This window comes from Danio rerio, chromosome 14 (genome assembly GCF_052040795.2).
Source record: "Danio rerio strain M-AB ecotype USA chromosome 14, GRCz13ab, whole genome shotgun sequence".
Lineage (NCBI taxonomy): Eukaryota > Metazoa > Chordata > Actinopteri > Cypriniformes > Danionidae > Danio > Danio rerio.
In genome coordinates, this window is record NC_141034.1 from 28,714,958 (window position 1) to 28,737,500 (window position 22,543).

General features: G+C 35.8%; 1 protein-coding gene across 1 annotated transcript in view; it reads right to left on the reverse strand.

Moving 5' to 3' along the window:
• The window catches only part of slit3 (slit homolog 3 (Drosophila)), a 272,477-nt gene that overhangs the window by 119,724 nt on the left and 130,210 nt on the right, over window positions 1–22,543 (reverse strand). Inside the window, exon 5 of the mRNA NM_131736.3 lies at window positions 5,715–5,786. Coding sequence (NP_571811.3) covers window positions 5,715–5,786 — 72 coding nt within the window. The remainder of the gene's footprint in view (window positions 1–5,714; window positions 5,787–22,543) is intronic.

Consider the following 22,543-nt stretch of genomic DNA (forward strand, 5'->3'; position numbering starts at 1 on the left):
AGAAGATTGGAATTTGCTGCTCTCAACATCTTAGCTGTTTTTGTGGCCTGTGCCTTTAATGCTAGTTCTCCTCGCCCACCGTCCCCTTGTGCCTGTCAGAGTGTGCCACAACTTCCGCCTCAACTGCGTCAGATAAACAGCACAGGGACAGACATGAAGCAGATCTCTTGTAACATTTGTGAGAAATACTGCAGCAAGAAATTTCCCAATGATTATTTGATGTATTTGTTTTGGAGTTTATTCAAGCCTTTCTGTAATGTGTCACACAGAAACACAGCGGACACACACACACAGACAGTTTTTGCACGGCAAATGTAACATGATACATGTTGATATCCACTGCTGTGTGGATATCCATTGTGTTAATGTACAAGATAAAAACTTGATTTAACATCAACAATCCGAGACTGAAGCGTCTTCTTTTATAACTGTACTGACAAGAGGTTGTGGTGATAAAGTAAAGATGATAAAATTGCTGTAATTCATTACAAACATGCACTGTTTTAAAAATGTTTTCAACTTCTGAAACTTATTCTTGATTACATTTGATGATAATTGATGATCACAGCCAGCTGAACAGATCTTTTAATCCCAGTTGCTTTTCGCACGTCCTGTCTTGTTGATATGATTATACGCAGTGAAATGTTAATACGTGGTTGTCAATCAAATCGGTTGGTGGGAAAACCGCACTCCTACATCATGTTGCAGTGGGCCTCAAAATGGGAGGGATTTGGATCCTATTTTAACGTCAGGAACTTTTTTAAAAAAGGGACTTAATGTCTTTTTAACAGACCAATATGACAGTGGGCACACTATACCCACACACAGTTCTGTCCCTTTAATGCGTTTACGTTGTTAGGATTTACAACATGTTTGCTGTCAAACCAATGAAGATCTTTTCTTAGTTTACTGGTGTTGCAAGATATAAAAGCAAAAACATGCATTATTCATTGTAGTATTCTTAACTAAATTCTAAAGATAAATTTTGATTTCTTTACCTTTTAAATGTATTTTCCCCCCTTATTGACAGGGCAAATAAAAGGCAAATAAAATCACCTCTGTTTAAAAAGATTTAAGGAAACTGAAAATAATTCCACAAAACTGATGTTTATTTACATACAGTATGACATTGATGTGTTCTACTGTATATACATACATATGAAACGACCCTCTAATTTTTGTGGCTTTGTAGGGGTACTCTTTTAAATCTGGAAGCATCACCAACTGATATCGAAATATATATCGTAATTGTTCGATATGGAAAATAATTGTCGAGGCTGCATTTTTGTCATATCTCCCAGCCCTAAGATGACATCAAAATTATGTGAATTTGTATTCCTTATTCATGTTTAACAGAGTAAAGACTTCTACACAGTATTTGATTTTTTCTTCTGAAGAAAGTCTTACTGTATTTGTTTTATTTTGGCTAGAATAAAAGCACTTTAATTTTTTAAAACAATTTTAAGGTCAAAATTATTATGTAAGTGTTTTATGTTTTTTTTTTTCAAGTGTCTACAAAAGAAACCATCATTATACAATAAAAATGGCAAAAAATGGCAAAAACCTGGCTAGTTAACCCAATTAACCTACTTAAGCCTTTAAATGTCACTTTAAGCTGATACTAGTATGAAAAATACGTAGTCAAATATTATTTACTGTCATCATGGCAAAGATAAAAGAAATCCGTTTTTACAAATGAGATATTAAAATTATTATGTTTAAAAATGCATTGAAAGAAAATCTTATTTCTGTTAAACAGAAATTTAGGAAAAAATATAGAAGGGGGCTAATAATTTAGGAGAGCTAAAATACAAATAAATAACTATGTGCAACAATTAAATAATATAATAATAAAAAGTTATATTACATAAATATTATATGATTAGTTTTATAAATAACAAGTTACCATCAAGCCAACAGACAGCCTAATGCACATTAAATATGCCTTTTTACCCCCAACACTGTTATAACATATCGGTTACATCTGTCTGCAGAGAAGCATTGACCTGTGTGGATGATTGACGGCACTCCTGCAGCCTGGGACTTATTTGACAGGGGTCAATGAGGTTAGAATTAGTATTGACAATCAGTTAACTCAATTTGACCAGGGCTGGTGCCATTCAACATTTTTTCACAATTGTGTGTCACTCTGAAAAACAGTGATCCAAAAGACCACCCTGAAAAAAATGAAATACTTAAAATGATATTGATGAGCTTTAGCACAGTAGTCGAATATATATATAGTATGTTTGCAGCTTAACAGTTCAGATCAATCCTCATTTTACTTTGGAATCTGTTGCTTTGGATTACAGCAAGCACCCACTTACTAGTGAACTGTGACTAAATGCACCCATGCTTTTCAAACTCTCCAACCTCTTCACACTTTTCACTGTCTATTTCTTTCCCTTTGTGTGAAAAGCATGACTGTCTTCAAACAAAAGCCAACTATATTTCCATACCTCTCAGAGATATCTACTGTATGATGACTTGACCCGCAGTTCTCTACCCACGGTGGGAAAGACTTAAATCTGAAAACTGTCTTTGTCGCAAAGCTGGTATCAGATACTGCACTGAAACCGCCCAGAACTTCACTAAGCACTTGAGTCTGGGAATCCACATAAACGCTGTACGGCCACATACCACAGCAAATCTGCGACTACAAACAAAGTGCTCCATTAACGATGACCTCAGCTTTGTGTCCTTCATTCATTAAAGAGAATTATCAGAATGCTGCTCGCGGGACTTGCTTTGAAGAAACATGTAAAGCTGCGGAAGGCAATGTTTATTATTGGAGGCGTATTACAGACTACCAGTTTCTTAGCGCTTCCTTTTCTATAAATTAGATGTAAAACAAAAAATATATATAATTACCCTTTTATTATGTGAATTTTTTCAATGCAAAAGTGTGAACAGTCTGTTTGTTTTTGTGAGCATTTTTTTGTAACAAATGCCTTTTAAAAAAGGATATTTAAAAAAAAAAGTAAGACTGGATGCCACAATATGCAGACATCCCAAGTTGGGAAAATTCCAGGGAAGACAGAGTTGATTTGCATGAGGTTGCGGGAGACTGGGTGCCTGATGAGCAGGGGGGTGGGTGGGGTGGGTATATGTAATGGTGATGGTGAGCGAGGTATCTGTATGGGGGCGTGTGTGCACGACGTACCTGTAGAGTGATGGTGGTGAGTAGTGCGTGACATACCTGAAGAGCGGTGGGGGGGGAGTTGCTCGTGAAATACCTGAAAAGCGGTGGGGGGGGGAGGTACGCGCAACAAACCTGAAGTGCGGTGGGGGTGAATTGCGTGCGACATACCTAAAGAGCTGGGAGGGATGCTGTGTAGAGGGGTGTGCGACGTATTTAAGGACCAGGCAGGAGACACGCGATTTTTGAGAGAATATCGGGACGGGAGACGTCCGGGAGACTTGGGATGTCTGCAATATGGGTTTTAAAAAGTCCACAATTGTAATTTCATCAGTTTCCTTTTTGACGATATAAAACAATGATGTGTGTATTGTTTTTATTTTTCTTATAATGTCCTTAAATTATTAATTTAACTTCTGTATTCATTTATTCATTTTTTGGTATTTTATCATTTCTTTTCTTTTTACAATTTCTGGATTCCGATGTTTTGGTTGTTATGTCTACCCATTTTGGAAAACCCTACCATACATCTATATGTAAATTTGGAAATTGCTATAAAAACTAATAGTAAAAGACCACCCGAGATAAAAAAATTAACCAGTTAAAACGATATTGCTGAGCTTTGGCACAGTGGTCAAATATATACAGCATACAGAATATATACAGTAGCAGATCAATCCCCATTTTACTTTAGAATCTCTTGCTTTGGATTTAAAAAATGCATTTTCAAACAGGGGTGCCCAATCCTTTTCATATAAAGGGCCAAAAATTAAATATTATTGAGAGCCCTGGGTTGAAGCTAAATATACTATATGACATTAAAGTTGCCATGGGTAATTTCCTAATTTATTGGAAAACATTACTTTAAATAGTATTAAAGAATCCAATAACATTTAAAATGATAATCTATAACATTCATTCATTCATCCATTAATTTTATTTTTGGCTTAGTCCCTTTATTAATCTGGGGTCGCCACAGTGGAATGAACCGCCAACTCGAGCATATGTTTTACGCAGCGGATGCCCTTCCAGCCGCAGCCTATCAATGGGAAACATCCATACACACTAATTCACACACTATGGCCAATTTACCTTATTGAATTCACCTATAGCGCATGTCTTTGAACTGTGAAGCGGAGCACCCTGAGGAAACCCAGGCCAACACACAAACTCCACACAGAAATGCCAACTGGTCCAGCCGGGACTTGAACCAGTGACTTTCTTGCTGTGAGGCGACAGTGCTAACTACTGAGCCCCCATGTCACCCCATTATGTATTTATAAATGTTATAGACATAATATTTATCAATTTCTGACTGTTAATAAACCTAAAAACACATTTTTTATTAGTTCTTTTTCTCTAAAAACTGAACTGACACTGTTGCAATTCACTATAATCTTTTATGTGAAGCTTCTCTAAAACAAACTACCATTGTAAAAGCGCTATACAAATAAAGATGAATTGAATTTAACTATTTAATGAACCCTGTTGCATGAAAAATCATTTCCCCTATTTAAAAAAAAAATAAAAAAATTATTATTATGGGGCTATGGGAGATTTTCAAAGTTCTTGTCCAAACATTTTTTTTAAATCAGAGATACCCAAACTAGGGCCCTCACAATCAGAGTTTTAAATGTACATACGACGCATAGAGGACAATCCAGAGACTTTGGTGAGCGAATCAAAGCCAAGGCAGCTGCTGCTTGACTAGTGTATTCTGCATTGAACTCCACTGTGTTATAAATGTGATTGTTTTTATCGCAATATCTTAATAAAAAGATTATACTGCATTAGTTAAAATCAATCAAAATAAAGTTTTCGATTTATTTCCTAATATTATGAAAGGCGATTACCCATGGGAACTTTAATGTTAAATAGTTTGTTATATATATCTTCAACCCATGGCTATCAATGATATTTGGTTTTTGGCTCTTCACACGAAACAGTTTGGGCGCCCCTGTTTTAGATCATTCAAATGTTCTTTAATGAAAAAAAAAGAGTAAAACTTTTAGCTGAATAGTTCTTTTGGTAACTAAGTGGTTCTTATGGTATCGCTGTAGAAAAACCTTCTGGAACTTTTATTTATAAAAGCACACCGTAGCCAGATCAGGTCCCGAAACTGTTGGAGAGATTTATAAGAAGCCATTACTGTAATTGCAAATGGCTGTGGAACATTACTCACTGGCAATATCCTGAAGATATCCATCTTATTGAACCATACTGATTAATTGAATTTTCATCAGTGCTAAGCTTATTAACTGTTATGACAAATGATTCAAGGGGCGTACATGTAGGCCACCAAGCACATTGCTTTTGAACATTTTCTTCTTCCATCGAGAGAGATTATTATCTTTCATTTCAGTTATCTGTCTTTGAAATAAACCGCAAGACTCGTTAAATCCAGCAGAAGAAAGTCTCGTTTGCGGTTTGACACACTGGTGTGGAGAATCACACCTTGCCTCACTGCTTCATGAGAGTTTACCCAAGCCTTTTTTTATTTGACCCTATAAAATCATGCAAACAAAAAGTCTGGGCAGTCAATGGTTGTCAGGGGAGATGAGGGAGGAACACTTACAGGTTCTTGACAGTGGTGATCCCTCGGAAAGCCTTACGAGGAACAGCCTGAATCTGATTCTCGCTCAGGTCCCTGGAGAGAGAGAGAGAGAGAGAGAGAGAGAGAGATAGATGAGAAAAACAAAGAGAGATATTAGGATTTGTTTGAAGCTACTTCACATTTTGGTGGAAAGCGTCTTGAGGAAGATGGACGGTTTGCTGCCGCCCCTCTGGAACGATACGCCTCAGCTTTGAAGTCTGAGACCAAATTGTTCTACTGACCATAAATGTCACATCCTCCTTTATTCGTCTGGCCTTTTATCATTGCGTCTGTGTGTGAATCTAATGAAAAACATTTCTAAAGCAGCACTTTGTAACGAAAGATCCCATGACCCACGAGGAAAATATAGCAATCATATGCGCTTTGAGTAACCCAAGAAAGCACAGAAGTAGCACTACACCAAATTAGCGCCTGGTATTTTTAATGCTTGCTTATGAGCCAAATGAATTTTGACATGTCACAATGGTTGTGCTTAACTTTATTAAGCCTGTTTGTTTGTAGACTCGTGCTGGCAAACATAATTTGAAAACCAGAATGCAATTACTGGCCATGAAGGGAACAAATGAGATATGGAATATCTGCCCAGCTAATCAAAGCATCTGCTTTGGAGTCATGCCTGCTACACATAACACGAAAGGACCACCACGTGGGTTAACCCACCTGACCTTGCTATAACCAATTTCTCTGATAAACAATCAGGCGAGGATCCAGACGCAGCAAGGAATTCTGCCAGAGCTCGTGCGTGGGACGTAATGATGTATCAAGTACATGTACTGCCAGCAATTTCCTCTTAGGAGCATTAAAAACTGTAGTTATTGGGCTCTCCCCTCTTTTAGCCCCCCGCTAGAACTGGATATGCATGTTTTCTGTTTTTTTTTTCCTCAAACCAATCAAGTTTTATTACGGCAAAAATCTTAATAACTATGTTGTGCTTTGCAATAAGGAGCTATGGTATTTCTCCTAACTGTTCTTGATGGTTTTTGACATGTTCCACAATCCTGCGTATCTTTTTTTCCCTTTTCTTTACAGCGCTCTTGGCTGGCTTGATGTGAACATCATGTTCTTTTGTGTATCTTTCAAATTGAACTATGCAGAGCGTGCACAGAGGAGGGCAAACATTTGCTGAGCAAAAACTCATAACATCCCATGTTCGTATGCCACAGAGTGGGAAAATAGGACTGCTGTTTATACCATCATCACGCTGGGCAAGAGCGAATGTATATCAGCACTGGCTCCTCGTCGCCTTTGATGGTCTAAATGCGAAACAGATAAAGTGCACAGATGCAGCTTCTCTCTGGCTCGGCTTTTTAATTCTTCATGAATGGCGAAGCACCGACCTCGTACAGCCTCGGCGAGCCATGAGCGTGGCGTAGTACTTTACAGAACTTCCATGGCTAATAAATGTTTTATTGCTTTGTTTACTCAGTGGAACCTTTTCATTATTTCTACAAAAAGGCAAATTGTCCCAGCCAAATAACTGCACTTATGAAACGCAATCTGTCTCAGCAGTGCTCTCGCTGATGAGCGACAGAGAGAAACTCCATGTCAAACTAAAAAAAAAAAAACAACACCTTTTAGGTGTAATTAGTTTCTAATGAAGAATCACTCTAAACTATTAAGATATCATCAAAGTTTATGCGATAATAGAATTGTGCTGGCAAGAAACATGTAGCAATGTTCGTATTTCATCTGCTTTGACACTATATTAATTATGCTTGGAAAATAAAACTATCATTCTAACGTTAAGAATACAAGAAAGCTGTGAAAGTCAAAGCTAACTTGATAATTGAGATAACCACGCATAACTATAACAATGCAACATACAGTTTACTGTAAGAATAATGTTCCTTCAGAATTTATTATCTATATGTACTGTTTATTATGTCCCTTGCATTGCTTCCCAGAGGTTTTAAATAAACTTGCAGTGGTAGTTGAAACACCATTTACACACATGACACAAATAGTTAACTATATGCTGAAAACAAAACAAAAATTTTTTTTTAACAATAGTTGTATTTATTATGACACGGTTATACACTGCTTCTGTTCAATGGGTTAAAGTAAAAAAAAGAAATAAAAAAAAAGAAATCCACTATTTCTCTTACTTTTATGCTTATCAGGAGCCATGTGCACCCACTGACATGTAAAACCTGCTTCTCTCTATCTTTCAAGTTTAAAGCAAATGCCAAAGCATTTTCGATAAGTTTAAAATATGTAATATATTGACATCATAAACTGATAAAATATACAACACTCGAGAATTAAATGACAGAAAAAGAAATAAAAACAGACAATATCTCTAAAAATTAGAATAACAAAATTTAAACCAGTAGAATAGTAATTTAATAAAGCAAACACATTGATTAATGATTACTAATTGAATTGAATTAATGGTGAACATATATGTTGAAGCCAGTTTAGATCTGTCATTTCATCCTCTCCGAGTATATAGTAAATTTTCATTTAGATTAGAGTCATTTAGATTAAAGAATAAATTATTACTTGTTTCTCTCACTCTTGCGACTGTGCGTGTGCAGTCAGCTGCGAAGCCAAGAGAAACAGGCTTACGCAAGTAGATAAACAAGAGACAATTTTCCACTACTTAATCGATTGTTAGATTATTTTGGGCAGATATAAAAAAGTGTAAAAGGATAATAACAGTAAAAAACAAAATGTGTGACTAAATATACTTGTGGGGCTGTTAATATACTTGGGTGGCATGCTCAAGTAAAGTCTATGTGTGAGAAGCACTGCCTTAGCAATCACCCTTTGCAACATTTCTCATTCATTCATTCATTCATTCATTCATTTTCTTTTTAGTTAAGTCCCTTTATTAAAAAGGGGTCACCACAGCGAAATGAACCGCCAACTTATCCAGCATATGTTTTCACGCAACGGATGCCCTTCCAGCCGCAACCCATCACTGGTAAAAACACACACAATTCACTACAGTCTATTTTAACGTTCCCAATTCACCTGTACTGTATGTCTTTGGACTTGTGGGGAAAACCGGAGCACCCGGAGGAAACCCACACAAACACAGGGAGAACATGCAAACTCCAAACAGCAACTGACCCAGCTGAGGCTCGAACCAGCGACCTTTTTGCTGTGAGGCGAACGTGCTACCCACTGCACCACCGCGTTGCCCTGCAACATATCTATCAGGGAAAATTACTGGTGGAAGGACGTTTAAAGGACGAATTTACTTAAATTTAAAAAAGGAACACTGTGTTGTCGTGGGTTTTCTTCTGGTGCTCCAGTTTTCCCCACCAGTCCAAAGACATTCTTATATAGGTGAATTTGGTAAGCTAAATTATCCTTAGTGTATGTGAATGAGTGTGTATAGATGTTTCTCAGTGATGGGTTGCAGCTGTAAGGGCATACACTGCGTAAAAACGTGCTGGATGTTTACTCACCCTTTACTTGTACAAAACCTATTTAAATTTCTTTCTTCTGCTGAACACAAAACAAGATATTTTGAAAAATGCTGGTTATAACTATAGTATTTTTTCCTACCATGAAGGTCGATGGGAGCCATCAAGCAGCATTCTTCAAAATATCTTCTTTTGTGTTCAACAGAAGAAACTCTTATAGTAAATTTTTAAAACCTGAGAAAATGTTTTAATTTAAAAGGTAATTTTGGTTTTGGGTGATTGATCCATTTAATAATTAACTTAACAAAATCTAACTAGACAGTAAAGTTCGTCGAGACAAACTTTGAGGCTGGCTTGACAAAGCCTGTTGGTAATAGTTTATTTAGTTTAAAAACAGTTTGAAAAAGTATAAGTAGCATGTTATTAGCATGATTCTAGCATGAATTAGCATGATTCTAGCATGGATTAGCATGTTATTAGCATGAGTGTAGTACAAATTAGCATGTTATTAGCATGATTCTAGTATGAATTAGCATGTTATTAGCATGATTCTAGCATGAATAAGCATGTTACTAGCATGATTCTAGAATAAATTAGCATGTCACTAGCATGATTCTAGTATGAATTAGCATGCTACTAGAATGATTCTAGCATGAATTAGCATGTTACTAGTATGATTCTAGCGTGAATTAGCATGTTACTGGCATGATTCTAGCATGCATTAGCATGTTACTATCATGATTCTAGTATGAATTAGCCTGTTACTAGCATGATTCTAGTATGAATTAGCATGATTCTAGCGTGAATTAGCATGTTATTAGCATGATTGTAGTATGAATTAGCATGTTACTAGCATGATTCTAGCATGAATTAGGATGTTATTAGCATGATTATAGTATGAATTAGCATGTAATTAGCATGATTCGAGCATGCATTAGCATGTTACTAGCATGATTCTAGTATGAATTAGCATGTTACTAGCATGATTCTAGTATAAATTAGCATGTTACTATCATGATTCTAGCATGAATTAGCATGTTACTAGCATGATTATAGCATGAATTAGCATGTTACTAGCATGATTCTAGCATGAATTAGCATGTTATTAGCAAGATTCTATTATAAATTAGCATGTTATGAGCATGATTGTAGTATGAATTAGCATGTTATTAGCATGATTCTAGTATGAATTAGCATGTCACATAGCATGCTTAGGTGGTTGCTAGGGTATTCTGAGTGGTTGCTAAGTCGTTGCTAGGCAGTTGCTAGGGTGTCCTGAGTGGTTGCTAGGTGGTTGCTAAGGTGTTGCTAGGCGGTTGCTAGGGTGTTCTGAGTGGTTGCTAGGTGGTTGCTAAGGTGTTGCTAGGTGGTTGCTAAGTTGTCCTAAGTGGTTGCTAGGTAGTTGCTAGGGTATTCTGAGTGGTTGCTAAGGCGTTGCTAGGGGGTTGCTGTGGTGTCCTGAGTGGTTGCTAGGTGGTTGCTAAGGCATTGCTAGGTGGTTGCTAGGGTGTCCTAAGTGGTTGCTAGGTGGTTGCTAAGGCGTTGCTAGGCAGTTTCTAGGGTGTTCTGAGTGGTTGCTAGGTGGTTGCTAAGGTGTTGCTAGGCGGTTGCTAAGGTGTCCCAAGTGGTTGCTAGGTGGATGCTAGGGTATTCTAATTGGTTGCTAAGGCATTGCTAGGCGGTTGCTAGGGTGTCCTGAGTGGTCGCTAGGCCCTTACTAAGGCATTACTAGGCCGTTGCTAGGCGGTTGCTAGGCAGTTGCTAGGGTAATTTGGGTGGTTGCTAGGCAGTTGCTAGGGTACCCTGGGTGGTTACTAGGCAAGCCTCACATACCTGCTTGATAAAACATTTATACTAAGTAAGCATTTCTAGCAAGTTACAGTACTTGGCTAGTCAATATTAGCATGTAGCTAATCACTTCTAGCATGTGTAGCATATAGGAAGTTCCGTTTGCTAGCATGAGTCAAACGAGCCAATCTCCAAGTCTCTACGATGTTCGGATGCTAAGATATAGCTGTTGATGAATGGTTGCTAGGGTACTTTGTTTTGTTGCTATGGGCGAGGTTACAGAGTGCACTTGAACGTGGTTGGCAGTCTAAGTCAAATGAACCAACCCCCATGTCTCTATGACACTGCTATGCAAAGATATGCATCTTGGCCTATTTTAGTGGAAGTCTATGGAATCAATTTGGGGGCGTGGCTTGTGAGCTTCATTATCATATTGAGATGCTCATTGGTTGTCTGAGTCAGATGAGCCATCCCCCAAGTCAATAGGACAATGCTAAGCAAAGATATGCATGTAGGCCAGTTATTAAAATCAGTCTAGTATGAATTAGCATGTTACTAGCATTATTCTACTACAAATTAGCATGTCATTAGCATGTTTCCAGTATGAGTTAGCATGTCATTAGCATGATTAGCATATGAGTAGCATGTTGCTAGCATGATTGGCATGTCATTAGCATGTTAGAATTATAAGCATTTGATAGCACAGCTAATTACTGTCTATAGGACAGTTGCTAGGGTGCAGTATGTGGTAGTTAGGGGTGTGGCTAGAAAGTTAAAAGGCCATCAGTGATTGGCTGCTGGCTAGACTGAGTTAAATGAGCTCAGCCATTAGTCTCTATGACAGTCTGATGTAGCGTTATGAGCTCACAAAGTTTGATCTCATGTAAAGTCAATGAGAGTCTTTTGTAATAGAAGTCTACGGGACAGTTGCTAGGGTGCAGTATGTGGTAGTTAGGGGTGTGGCTAGAAAGTTAAAAGCTCATCAGTTATTGGCAGATTGGTAGTCGGAGTTAAATGAGCTCAGCCATTAGTCTGTAGGATAGTCTGTTTCAGAGTTATGAGCTCACAAAGTTTGATCCCATGTAAATTCAATGAGAGTCTTTGTAATGGAAGTCTATGGGACAGTTGCTAGGGTGCAGTATGTGGTAGTTAGGGGTGTGGCTAGAAAGTTAAAAGCTCATCAGTTATTGGCAGTTTGGTATTCGGAGTTAAATGAGCTCAGCCATTAGTCTGTAGGACAGTCTGATTCAGAGTTATGAGCTCACAAAGTTTGATCCCATGTTAAGTCAATGAGAGTCTATTGAATGGAAGTCTATGGGACAGTTACTAGGGTCCAAAAGTGGTTGCTAGGGCGTGGCTAGAAAGTTTAAAGGTGATCAGTCATTGGCAGTTTAATAGTCTGAGTTAAATGAGCCCAGTTAGAAGTCTGTGCAACAGTCTGACGCAGAGTTATGAGGTCACAAAGTTTGATGCAATGTTAAGTCTATGGGATTTTTCCGACAGTCCCGGGACGTTTTTCGGAAAACCGAAAGTCGGATCAGTCGGAAAAGATATAGCATAAAGAGTCAGACCAGTTTGGAGGTCTGGTGTGAGTTTGGTGGTAATAGTTTGAAAGTTCAAGGAGCAGATAGATTTTGAATTTTAGTCTCAGAAGAAGAATAATAAATAAAAATAACTAGACAGTAAAGTTCGTCGAGACAAACTTTGAGGCTGGCTTGACAAAGCCTGTTGGTAATAGTTTATTTAGTTTAAAAATAGTTTGAAAAAGTATAAGTAGCATGTTATTAGCATGATTCTAGCATGAATTAGCATGATTCTAGCATGTATTAGCATGTTATTAGCATGAGTGTAGTACAAATTAGCATGTTATTAGCATGATTCTAGTATGAATTAGCATGTTATTAGCATGATTCTAGCATGAATAAGCATGTTACTAGCATGATTCTAGAATAAATTAGCATGTCACTAGCATGATTCTAGTATGAATTAGCATGCTACTAGCATGATTCTAGCATGAATTAGCATGTTACTAGTATGATTCTAGCATGAATTAGCATGTTACTAGCATGATTCTAGCATGCATTAGCATGTTACTAGCATGATTCTAGTATGAATTAGCCTGTTACTAGCATGAATCTAGTATGAATTAGCATGTTATTAGCATGATTCTAGCATGAATTAGCATGTTATTAGCATGATTATAGTATGAATTAACATGTTACTAGCATGATTCTAGCGTGAATTAGCATGTTATTAGCATGATTCTAGCATGCATTAGCATGTTACTAGCATGATTCTAGTATGAATTAGCATGTTACTAGCATGATTCTAGTAAAATTTAGCATGTTACTAGCATGATTCTAGCTTGAATTAACATGTTACTAGCATGATTCTAGCATGAATTAGCATGTTATTAGCAAGATTCTATTATAAATTAGCATGTTATGAGCATGATTGTAGTATGAATTAGCATCTTACTATAATGATTCTAGTATGAATTAGCATGTCACATAGCATGATTAGGTGGTTGCTAGGGTATTCTGAGTGGTTACTAAGTCGTTGCTAGGCAGTTGCTGGGGTGTCCTGAGTGGTTGCTAGGTGGTTGCTAAGGTGTTGCTAGGCGGTTGCTAGGGTGTTCTGAGTGGTTGCTAGGTGGTTGCTAAGGTGTTGCTAGGTGGTTGCTAAGGTGTCCTAAGTGGTTGCTAGGTAGTTGCTAGGGTATTCTGAGTGGTTGCTAAGGCGTTGCTAGGGGGTTGCTAGGGTGTCCTGAGTGGTTGCTAGGTGGTTGCTAAGGCATCGCTAGGTGGTTGCTAGGGTGTCCTGAGTGGTTGCTAGGTGGTTGCTAAGGCGTTGCTAGGCAGTTGCTAGGGTGTTCTGAGTGGTTGCTAGGTGGTTGCTAAGGTGTTGCTAGGCGGTTGCTAAGGTGTCCCAAGTGGTTGCTAGGTGGTTGCTAAGGTGTTGCTAGGTGGTTGCTAAGGTATTCTAATTGGTTGCTAAGGCGTTGCTAGGCGGTTGCTAGGGTGTCCTGAGTGGTCGCTAGGCCCTTACTAAGGCATTACTAGGCCGTTGCTAGGCGGTTGCTAGGGTAATTTGGGTGGTTGCTAGGCAGTTGCTAGGGTACCCTGGGTGGTTACTAGGCAAGCCTCACATACATGCTTGATAAAACATTTAAACTAAGTAAGCATGTCTAGCAAGTTACAGTACTTGGCTAGTCAATATTAGCATGTAGCTAATCACTGCTAGCATGTGTAGCATATAGGAAGTTCCGTTTGCTAGCATGAGTCAAACGAGCCAATCTCCAAGTCTCTACGATGTTCGGATGCTGAGATATGGCTGTTGATGAATGGTTGCTAGGGTACTTTGTTTTGTTGCTATGGGCGAGGTTACAAAGTGCACTTGAATGTGGTTGGCTGTCTAAGTCAAATGAACCAACCCCCATGTCTCTATGACACTGCTATGCAAAGATATGCATCTTGGCCTATTTTAATGGAAGTCTATGGAATCAATTTGGGGGCGTGGCTTGTGAGCTTCATTATCATATTGAGATGCTCATTGGTTGTCTGAGTCAGATGAACCATCCCCCAAGTCAATAGGACAATGCTAAGCAAAGATATGCATGTAGGCCAGTTATTAACATCAGTCTAGTATGAATTAGCATGTTACTAGCATGATTCTAGTACAAATTAGCATGTCATTAGCATGTTTCCAGTATGAGTTAGCATGTAATTAGCATGATTAGCATATGAGTAGCATGTTGCTAGCATGATTGGCATGTCATTAGCATGTTAGAATTATAAGCATTTGATAGCACAGCTAATTACTGTCTATAGGACAGTTGCTAGGGTGCAGTATGTGGTAGTTAGGGGTGTGGCTAGAAAGTTAAAAGGCCATTAGTGATTGGCTGCTGGCTAGACTGAGTTAAATGAGCTCAGCCATTAGTCTCTATGACAGTCTGATGCTGAGTTATGAGCTCACAAAGTTTGATCCCATGTAAAGTCAATGAGAGTCTTTTGTAATAGAAGTCTACGGGACAGTTGCTAGGGTGCAGTATGTGGTAGTTAGGGGTGTGGCTAGAAAGTTAAAACCTCATCAGTTATTGACAGATTGGTAGTCGGAGTTAAATGAGCTCAGCCATAAGTCTGTAGGACAGTCTGATTCAGAGTTATGAGCTCACAAAGTTTGATCCCATGTTAAGTCAATGAGAGTCTTTTGTAATGGAAGTCTACGGGACAGTTGCTAGGGTGCAGTATGTGGTAGTTAGGGGTGTGGCTACAAAGTTAAAAGCTCATCAGTTATTGGCAGATTGGTAGTCAGAGTTAAATGAGCTCAGCCATTAGTCTGTAGGATAGTCTGTTTCAGAGTTATTAGCTCACAAAGTTTGATCCCATGTAAAGTCAATGAGAGTCTTTTGTAATGGAAGTCTACGGGACAGCTGCTGGGGTGCAGTATGTGGTAGTTAGGGGTGTGGCTAGAAAGGTAAAAGCTCATCAGTTATTGGCAGTTTGGTATTCGGAGTTAAATGAGCTCAGCCATTAGTCTGTGGGACAGTCTGATGCAGAGTTATGAGCTCACAAAGTTTGATCCCATGTTAAGTCAATGAGAGTCTTTTGAATGGAAGTCTATGGGACAGTTTCTAGGGTCAAAAAGTGGTTGCTAGGGCGTGGCTAGAAAGTTTAAAGGTGATCAGTCATTGACAGTTTGATAGTCTGAGTTAAATGAGCCCAGTTAGAGTTCTGTGCGACAGTCTGACGCAGAGTTACGAGGTCACAAAGTTTGGTCCAATGTTAAGTCTATGGGATTTTTCCGACAGTCCCGGGACGTTTTTCGGAAAACCGAAAGTCCAATCAGTCTGAGGAGATATAGCATACCGAGTCAGAATAGTTTGGAGGTCTGGTGTGAGTTTGGTGGTAATAGTTCGAAAGTTCAAGGAGGAGATAGATTTTGATTTTTAGAGTCAGAAGAAGAATAACTAGATTATTAAAGTTCGTCGAGACAAACTTTAGGCTGGCTTGAGAAAGCTTTCATTTTTAAGTTTTAAAGCAGTTTTAAGTTAAAAGTAGCTTAAAGTTTTAAAGCAGTTTTAAGTTTAAAGTAGCTTAAAGTTTAGCATGATTCTAGCATGAATTACCATGTTGTTAGCATGATTCTAGCATGAATTAGCATGTTACTAGCATGAATTACCATGTTGTTAGCATGATTCTAGCATGGATTAGCATGTTACTTGCATGATTCTAGCATGAATTAGTGTGTTAATAGCATGATTCTAGCATGTTATTAGCATGATTCTAGCATGAATTACCATGTCATTAGCATGATTCAAGGATGAATTACCATGTTACTAGCATGATTCTAGCATGAATTAGCATGTTTCTAGCATAATTCTAGCATGAATTAGCATGTTACTAGCATGATTCTAGCACTAATTAGCATGTTGTTAGCATGATTCTAGCATGAATTAGCATGTCACTAGCATGATTCTAGCATAAATTAGCATGATTCTAGCATGAACTAGCATGTTATTAGCATGATTCTAGCATAAATTAGCATGATTCTATTGTGAATTAGCATGTTGTTACCATGATTCTATCATGACTTAGCATGATATTAGCATGATTTTAGCATAGATTAACATGCTACTAGTATGAATTAGCATGATTCTAGCATGAATTAGCATGTTACTAGCATGATTCTAGCATTAATTAGCATGATTCTAGCATGAATTAGCATGTTGCTAGCATGATTCTAGCATGACTTAGCATGTTATTAGCATGATTCTAGCATGGATTAGCTTGCTACTAGCATGATTCTAGCATAAATTAGCATGTTGTTAGCATGATTCTAGCATGGATTAGCATGATTCTAGCATGAGTTAGCATGTTACTAGCATGATTCTAACATGAATTAGCGTGTTATTAGCATGATTCTAGCATGAATTAGCATGTTGTTAGCATGATTCTAGCATGACTTAGCATGCTATTAGCATGATTCTAGCATGGATTAGCATGCTACTAGCATGATTCTAGCATGAATCAGCATGTTACTAGCATGATTCTAACATGAATTAGCATGTTTTTAGCATGATTCTAGCATGAATTAGCATGTTGTTACCATGATTATAGCATGACTTAGCATGCTATTAGCATGATTCTAGCATGGACTAGCATGCTACTAGCATTATTCTAACCTGAATTAGCATGTTACTAGCATGATTCTAGCATGAATTAGCATAATTCTAGCATGAAATGGCATGCTATTAGCATGATTCTAGCATGAATTAGCATGTTACTAGCATGAATTAGCATGATTCTAGCATGAATTAGCATGATTCTAGCATGGATTAGCATGATTCTAGCATGAATTAGCAAGTTATTAGCATGTTACTAGCATGAATTAGCATGTTACTAGCATGAATTAGCATGATTCTAGCATGACTTAGCTTGTTACTAGCATGATTCTAGTATGAATTAGCATGTTACTAGCATGATAGATAGATTAAAACAGTTTGAATATAGATAGATAGATAGATAGATAGATAGATAGATAGATAGATAGATAGATAGATAGATAGATAGATAGATAGATAGATAGATAGATAAAAACAGTTTATAGATAGATAGATAGATAGATAGATAGATAGATAGATAGATAGATAGATAGATAGATAGATAGATAGATAGATAGATAGATAGATAGATAGATAGATAAAAACAGTTTATAGATAGATAGATAGATAGATAGATAGATAGATAGATAGATAGATAGATAGATAGATAGATAGATAGATAGATAGATAGATAGATAAAAACAGTTTATAGATAGATAGATAGATAGATAGATAGATAGATAGATAGATAGATAGATAGATAGATAGATAGATAGATAGATAGATAGATAGATAAAAACAGTTTATAGATAGATAGATAGATAGATAGATAGATAGATAGATAGATAGATAGATAGATAGATAGATAGATAGATAGATAGATAGATAAAAACAGTTTATAGATAGATAGATAGATATATAGATAGATAGATAAAAACAGTTTATAGATAGATAGATAGATAGATAGATAGATAGATAGATAGATAGATAGATAGATAGATAGATAGATAGATAGATAGATAGATAAAAAGCAGTTTGAAAAAGGATAGATAGATAGTTTTGAGGTCACAAAGATAGATCTATTATTAAGTCAATGACAGTCTTTTGCAATAAAAGTCTATGGGACAGTTGTTGCTAGGGTGCAGAATCTGGTAGTTAGGGTGTGGCTAGAAAGTTAAAAGCTCTTCAGTTATTGGTAGTTTGGTAGTCTGAGTTAAATGCGCTCAGCCATTAGTCTGTATGACAGTCTGATGCAGAGTTATGAGCTCACAAAGTTTGATCCCATGTTAAGTCAATGAGAGTCCTTTGAATGGAAGTCTATGGGACAGTTTCTAGGGTCCAAAAGTGGTTGCTAGGGCGTGGCCAGAAAGATAAAACCTCATCAGTTATTGGCAGTTAGGTAGTCTGAATTAAATGAGCCCAGTTAGAAGTCTGTGTGACAGTCTGATGCAGAGTTATGAGGTCACAAAGTTTGGTCCAATGTTAAGTCTATGGGATTTTTCCGACGGTCCCGGGACGTTTTTCGGAAAATCGAAAGTCGTATCAGTCGGAAAAGATATGGCATACCGAGTCAGAATAGTTTGGAGGTCTGGTGTGAGTTTGGGGGTCATAGCTCGAAAGCTCTAGGAGGAGATAGATTTTGAATTTTAGTCTCAGAAGAAGAAGAATAATATATAAAAAAAATAATAAGTTTAAATAGGATTTCAGTAGTGTGGCTTGTTTCTCAAGCCAGCCTAATAACTAGATTATTAAAGTTCGTCGAGACAAACTTTAGGCTGGCTTGAGAAAGTCTGTTGGAAATAGTTTGTTTAATTTACACAGTTTTAAAAAGTATGAAACGATAGATAGATAGATAGATAGATAGATAGATAGATAGATAGATAGATAGATAGATAGATAGATAGATAGATTAAAGCAGTTTATAGATAGATAGATAGATAGATAGATAGATAGATAGATAGATAGATAGATAGATAGATAGATAGATAGATAGATAAAAAGCAGTTTATAGATAGATAGATAGATAGATAGATAGATAGATAGATAGATAGATAGATAGATAGATAGATAGATAGATAGATAGATAGATAGATAGATAGATAGATTAAAGCAGTTTATATATAGATAGATAGATAGATAGATAGATAGATAGATAGATAGATAGATAGATAGATAGATAGATAGATAGATAGATAGATAGATAGATAGATAGATAGATAGATAGATAGATAGATAAAAACAGTTTATAGATAGATAGATAGATAGATAGATAGATAGATAGATAGATAGATAGATAGATAGATAGATAGATAGATAGATAGATAGATAGATAGATAGATAGATTAAAGCAGTTTATATATAGATAGATAGATAGATAGATAGATAGATAGATAGATAGATAGATAGATAGATAGATAGATAGATAGATAGATAGATAGATAGATAGATAGATAGATAGATAGATAGATAGATTAAAGCAGTTTATATATAGATAGATAGATAGATAGATAGATAGATAGATAGATAGATAGATAGATAGATAGATAGATAGATAGATAGATAGATAGATAGATAGATAGATAGATAGATAAAAACAGTTTATAGATAGATAGATAGATAGATAGATAGATAGATAGATAGATAGATAGATAGATAGATAGATAGATAGATAGATAGATAGATAGATAGATAGATAGATAAAAAGCAGTTTATAGATAGATAGATAGATAGATAGATAGATAGATAGATAGATAGATAGATAGATAGATAGATAGATAGATAGATAGATAGATAGATTAAAGCAGTTTATATATAGATAGATAGATAGATAGATAGATAGATAGATAGATAGATAGATAGATAGATAGATAGATAGATAGATAGATAGAAACAGTTTATAGATAGATAGATAGATAGATAGATAGATAGATAGATAGATAGATAGATAGATAGATAGATAGATAGATAGATAGATAGATAGATAGATTAAAGCAGTTTATAGATAGATAGATAGATAGATAGATAGATAGATAGATAGATAGATAGATAGATAGATAGATAGATAGATAGATAGATAGATAGATAGATAGATAGATAGATAGATAGATAGATAGATAGATAGATAGATAGATAGATTAAAGCAGTTTATAGATAGATAGATAGATAGATAGATAGATAGATAGATAGATAGATAGATAGATAGATAGATAGATAGATAGATAGATAGATAGATAGATAGATAGATAGATAGATAGATAGATTAAAGCAGTTTATATATAGATAGATAGATAGATAGATAGATAGATAGATAGATAGATAGATAGATAGATAGATAGATAGATAGATAGATAGATAGATAGATAGATAGATAGATAGATAGATAGATAGATAGATAGATTAAAGCAGTTTATAGATAGATAGATAGATAGATAGATAGATAGATAGATAGATAGATAGATAGATAGATAGATAGATAGATAGATAGATAGATAGATAGATAGATAGATAGATTAAAGCAGTTTATAGATAGATAGATAGATAGATAGATAGATAGATAGATAGATAGATAGATAGATAGATAGATAGATAGATAGATAGATAGATAGATAGATTAAAGCAGTTTATAGATAGATAGATAGATAGATAGATAGATAGATAGATAGATAGATAGATAGATAGATAGATAGATAGATAGATAGATAGATAGATAGATAGATAGATAGATAGATTAAAGCAGTTTATAGATAGATAGATAGATAGATAGATAGATAGATAGATAGATAGATAGATAGATAGATAGATAGATAGATAGATAGATAGATAGATAGATAGATAGATAGATAGATTAAAGCAGTTTATAGATAGATAGATAGATAGATAGATAGATAGATAGATAGATAGATAGATAGATAGATAGATAGATTAAAGCAGTTTATATATAGATAGATAGATAGATAGATAGATAGATAGATAGATAGATAGATAGATAGATAGATAGATAGATAGATAGATAGATAGATAGATAGATAGATAGATAGATAGATAGATAGATAGATAGATAGATAGATAAAAACAGTTTATAGATAGATAGATAGATAGATAGATAGATAGATAGATAGATAGATAGATAGATAGATAGATAGATAGATAGATAGATAGATAGATAGATTAAAGCAGTTTATATATAGATAGATAGATAGATAGATAGATAGATAGATAGATAGATAGATAGATAGATGATAGATAGATAGATAGATAGATAGATAGATAGATAGATAGATAGATAGATAGATAGATTAAAGCAGTTTATATATAGATAGATAGATAGATAGATAGATAGATAGATAGATAGATAGATAGATAGATAGATAGATAGATAGATAGATAGATAGATAGATAGATAGATAGATAGATAGATAGATAAAAACAGTTTATAGATAGATAGATAGATAGATAGATAGATAGATAGATAGATAGATAGATAGATAGATAGATAGATAGATAGATAGATAGATAGATAGATAGATAGATAGATAGATAGATAGATAGATAGATAGATAGATTAAAGCAGTTTATAGATAGATAGATAGATAGATAGATAGATAGATAGATAGATAGATAGATAGATAGATAGATAGATAGATAGATAGATAGATAGATAGATAGATAGATAGATAGATAGATAGATAGATAGATAGATAGATAAAAGCAGTTTGAAAAAGGATAGATAGATAGTTTTGAGGTCACAAAGTTAAATCTATTAAGTCAATGACAGTCTTTTGCAGTAAAAGCCTATGGGACAGTTGTTGCTAGGGTGCAGTATCTGGTAGTTAGGGTGTGGCTAGAAAGTTAAAAGCTCTTTAGTTATTGGCAGTTTGGTAGTCTGAGTTAAATGAGCTCAGCCATTAGTCTGTATGACAGTCTGATGCAGAGTTATGAGCTCACAAAGTTTGATCCCATGTTAAGTCAATGAAAGTCTTTTGAATGGAAGTCTATGGGGCAGTTTCTAGGGTCCAAAAGTGGTTGCTAGGGCGTGGCCAGAAAGTTAAAAGCTCATCAGTTATTGGCAGTTAGGTAGTCTGAGTTAAATGAGCCCAGTTAGAAGTCTGTGTGACAGTCTGATGCAGAGTTATGAGGTCACGAAGTTTGGTCCAATGTTAAGTCTATGGGATTTTTCTGACGGTCCCGGGACGTTTTTCGGAAAATCGAAAGTCGGATCAGTCAGAAAAGATATGGCATAATGAGTCAGAATAGTTTGGAGGTCTGGTGTGAGTTTGGTGGTCATAGCTCGAAAGCTCTAGGAGGAGATAGATTTTGAATTTTAGTCTCAGAAGAAGAAGAATAATATATAAAAAAAATAATAAGTTTAAATAGGATTTCAGTAGTCTGGCTTGTTTCTCAAGCCAGCCTAATAACTAGATTATTAAAGTTCGTCGAGACAAACTTTAGGCTGGCTTGAGAAAGTCTGTTGGAAATAGTTTGTTTAATTTAAACAGTTTTAAAAAGTATGAAACGAAGATAGATAG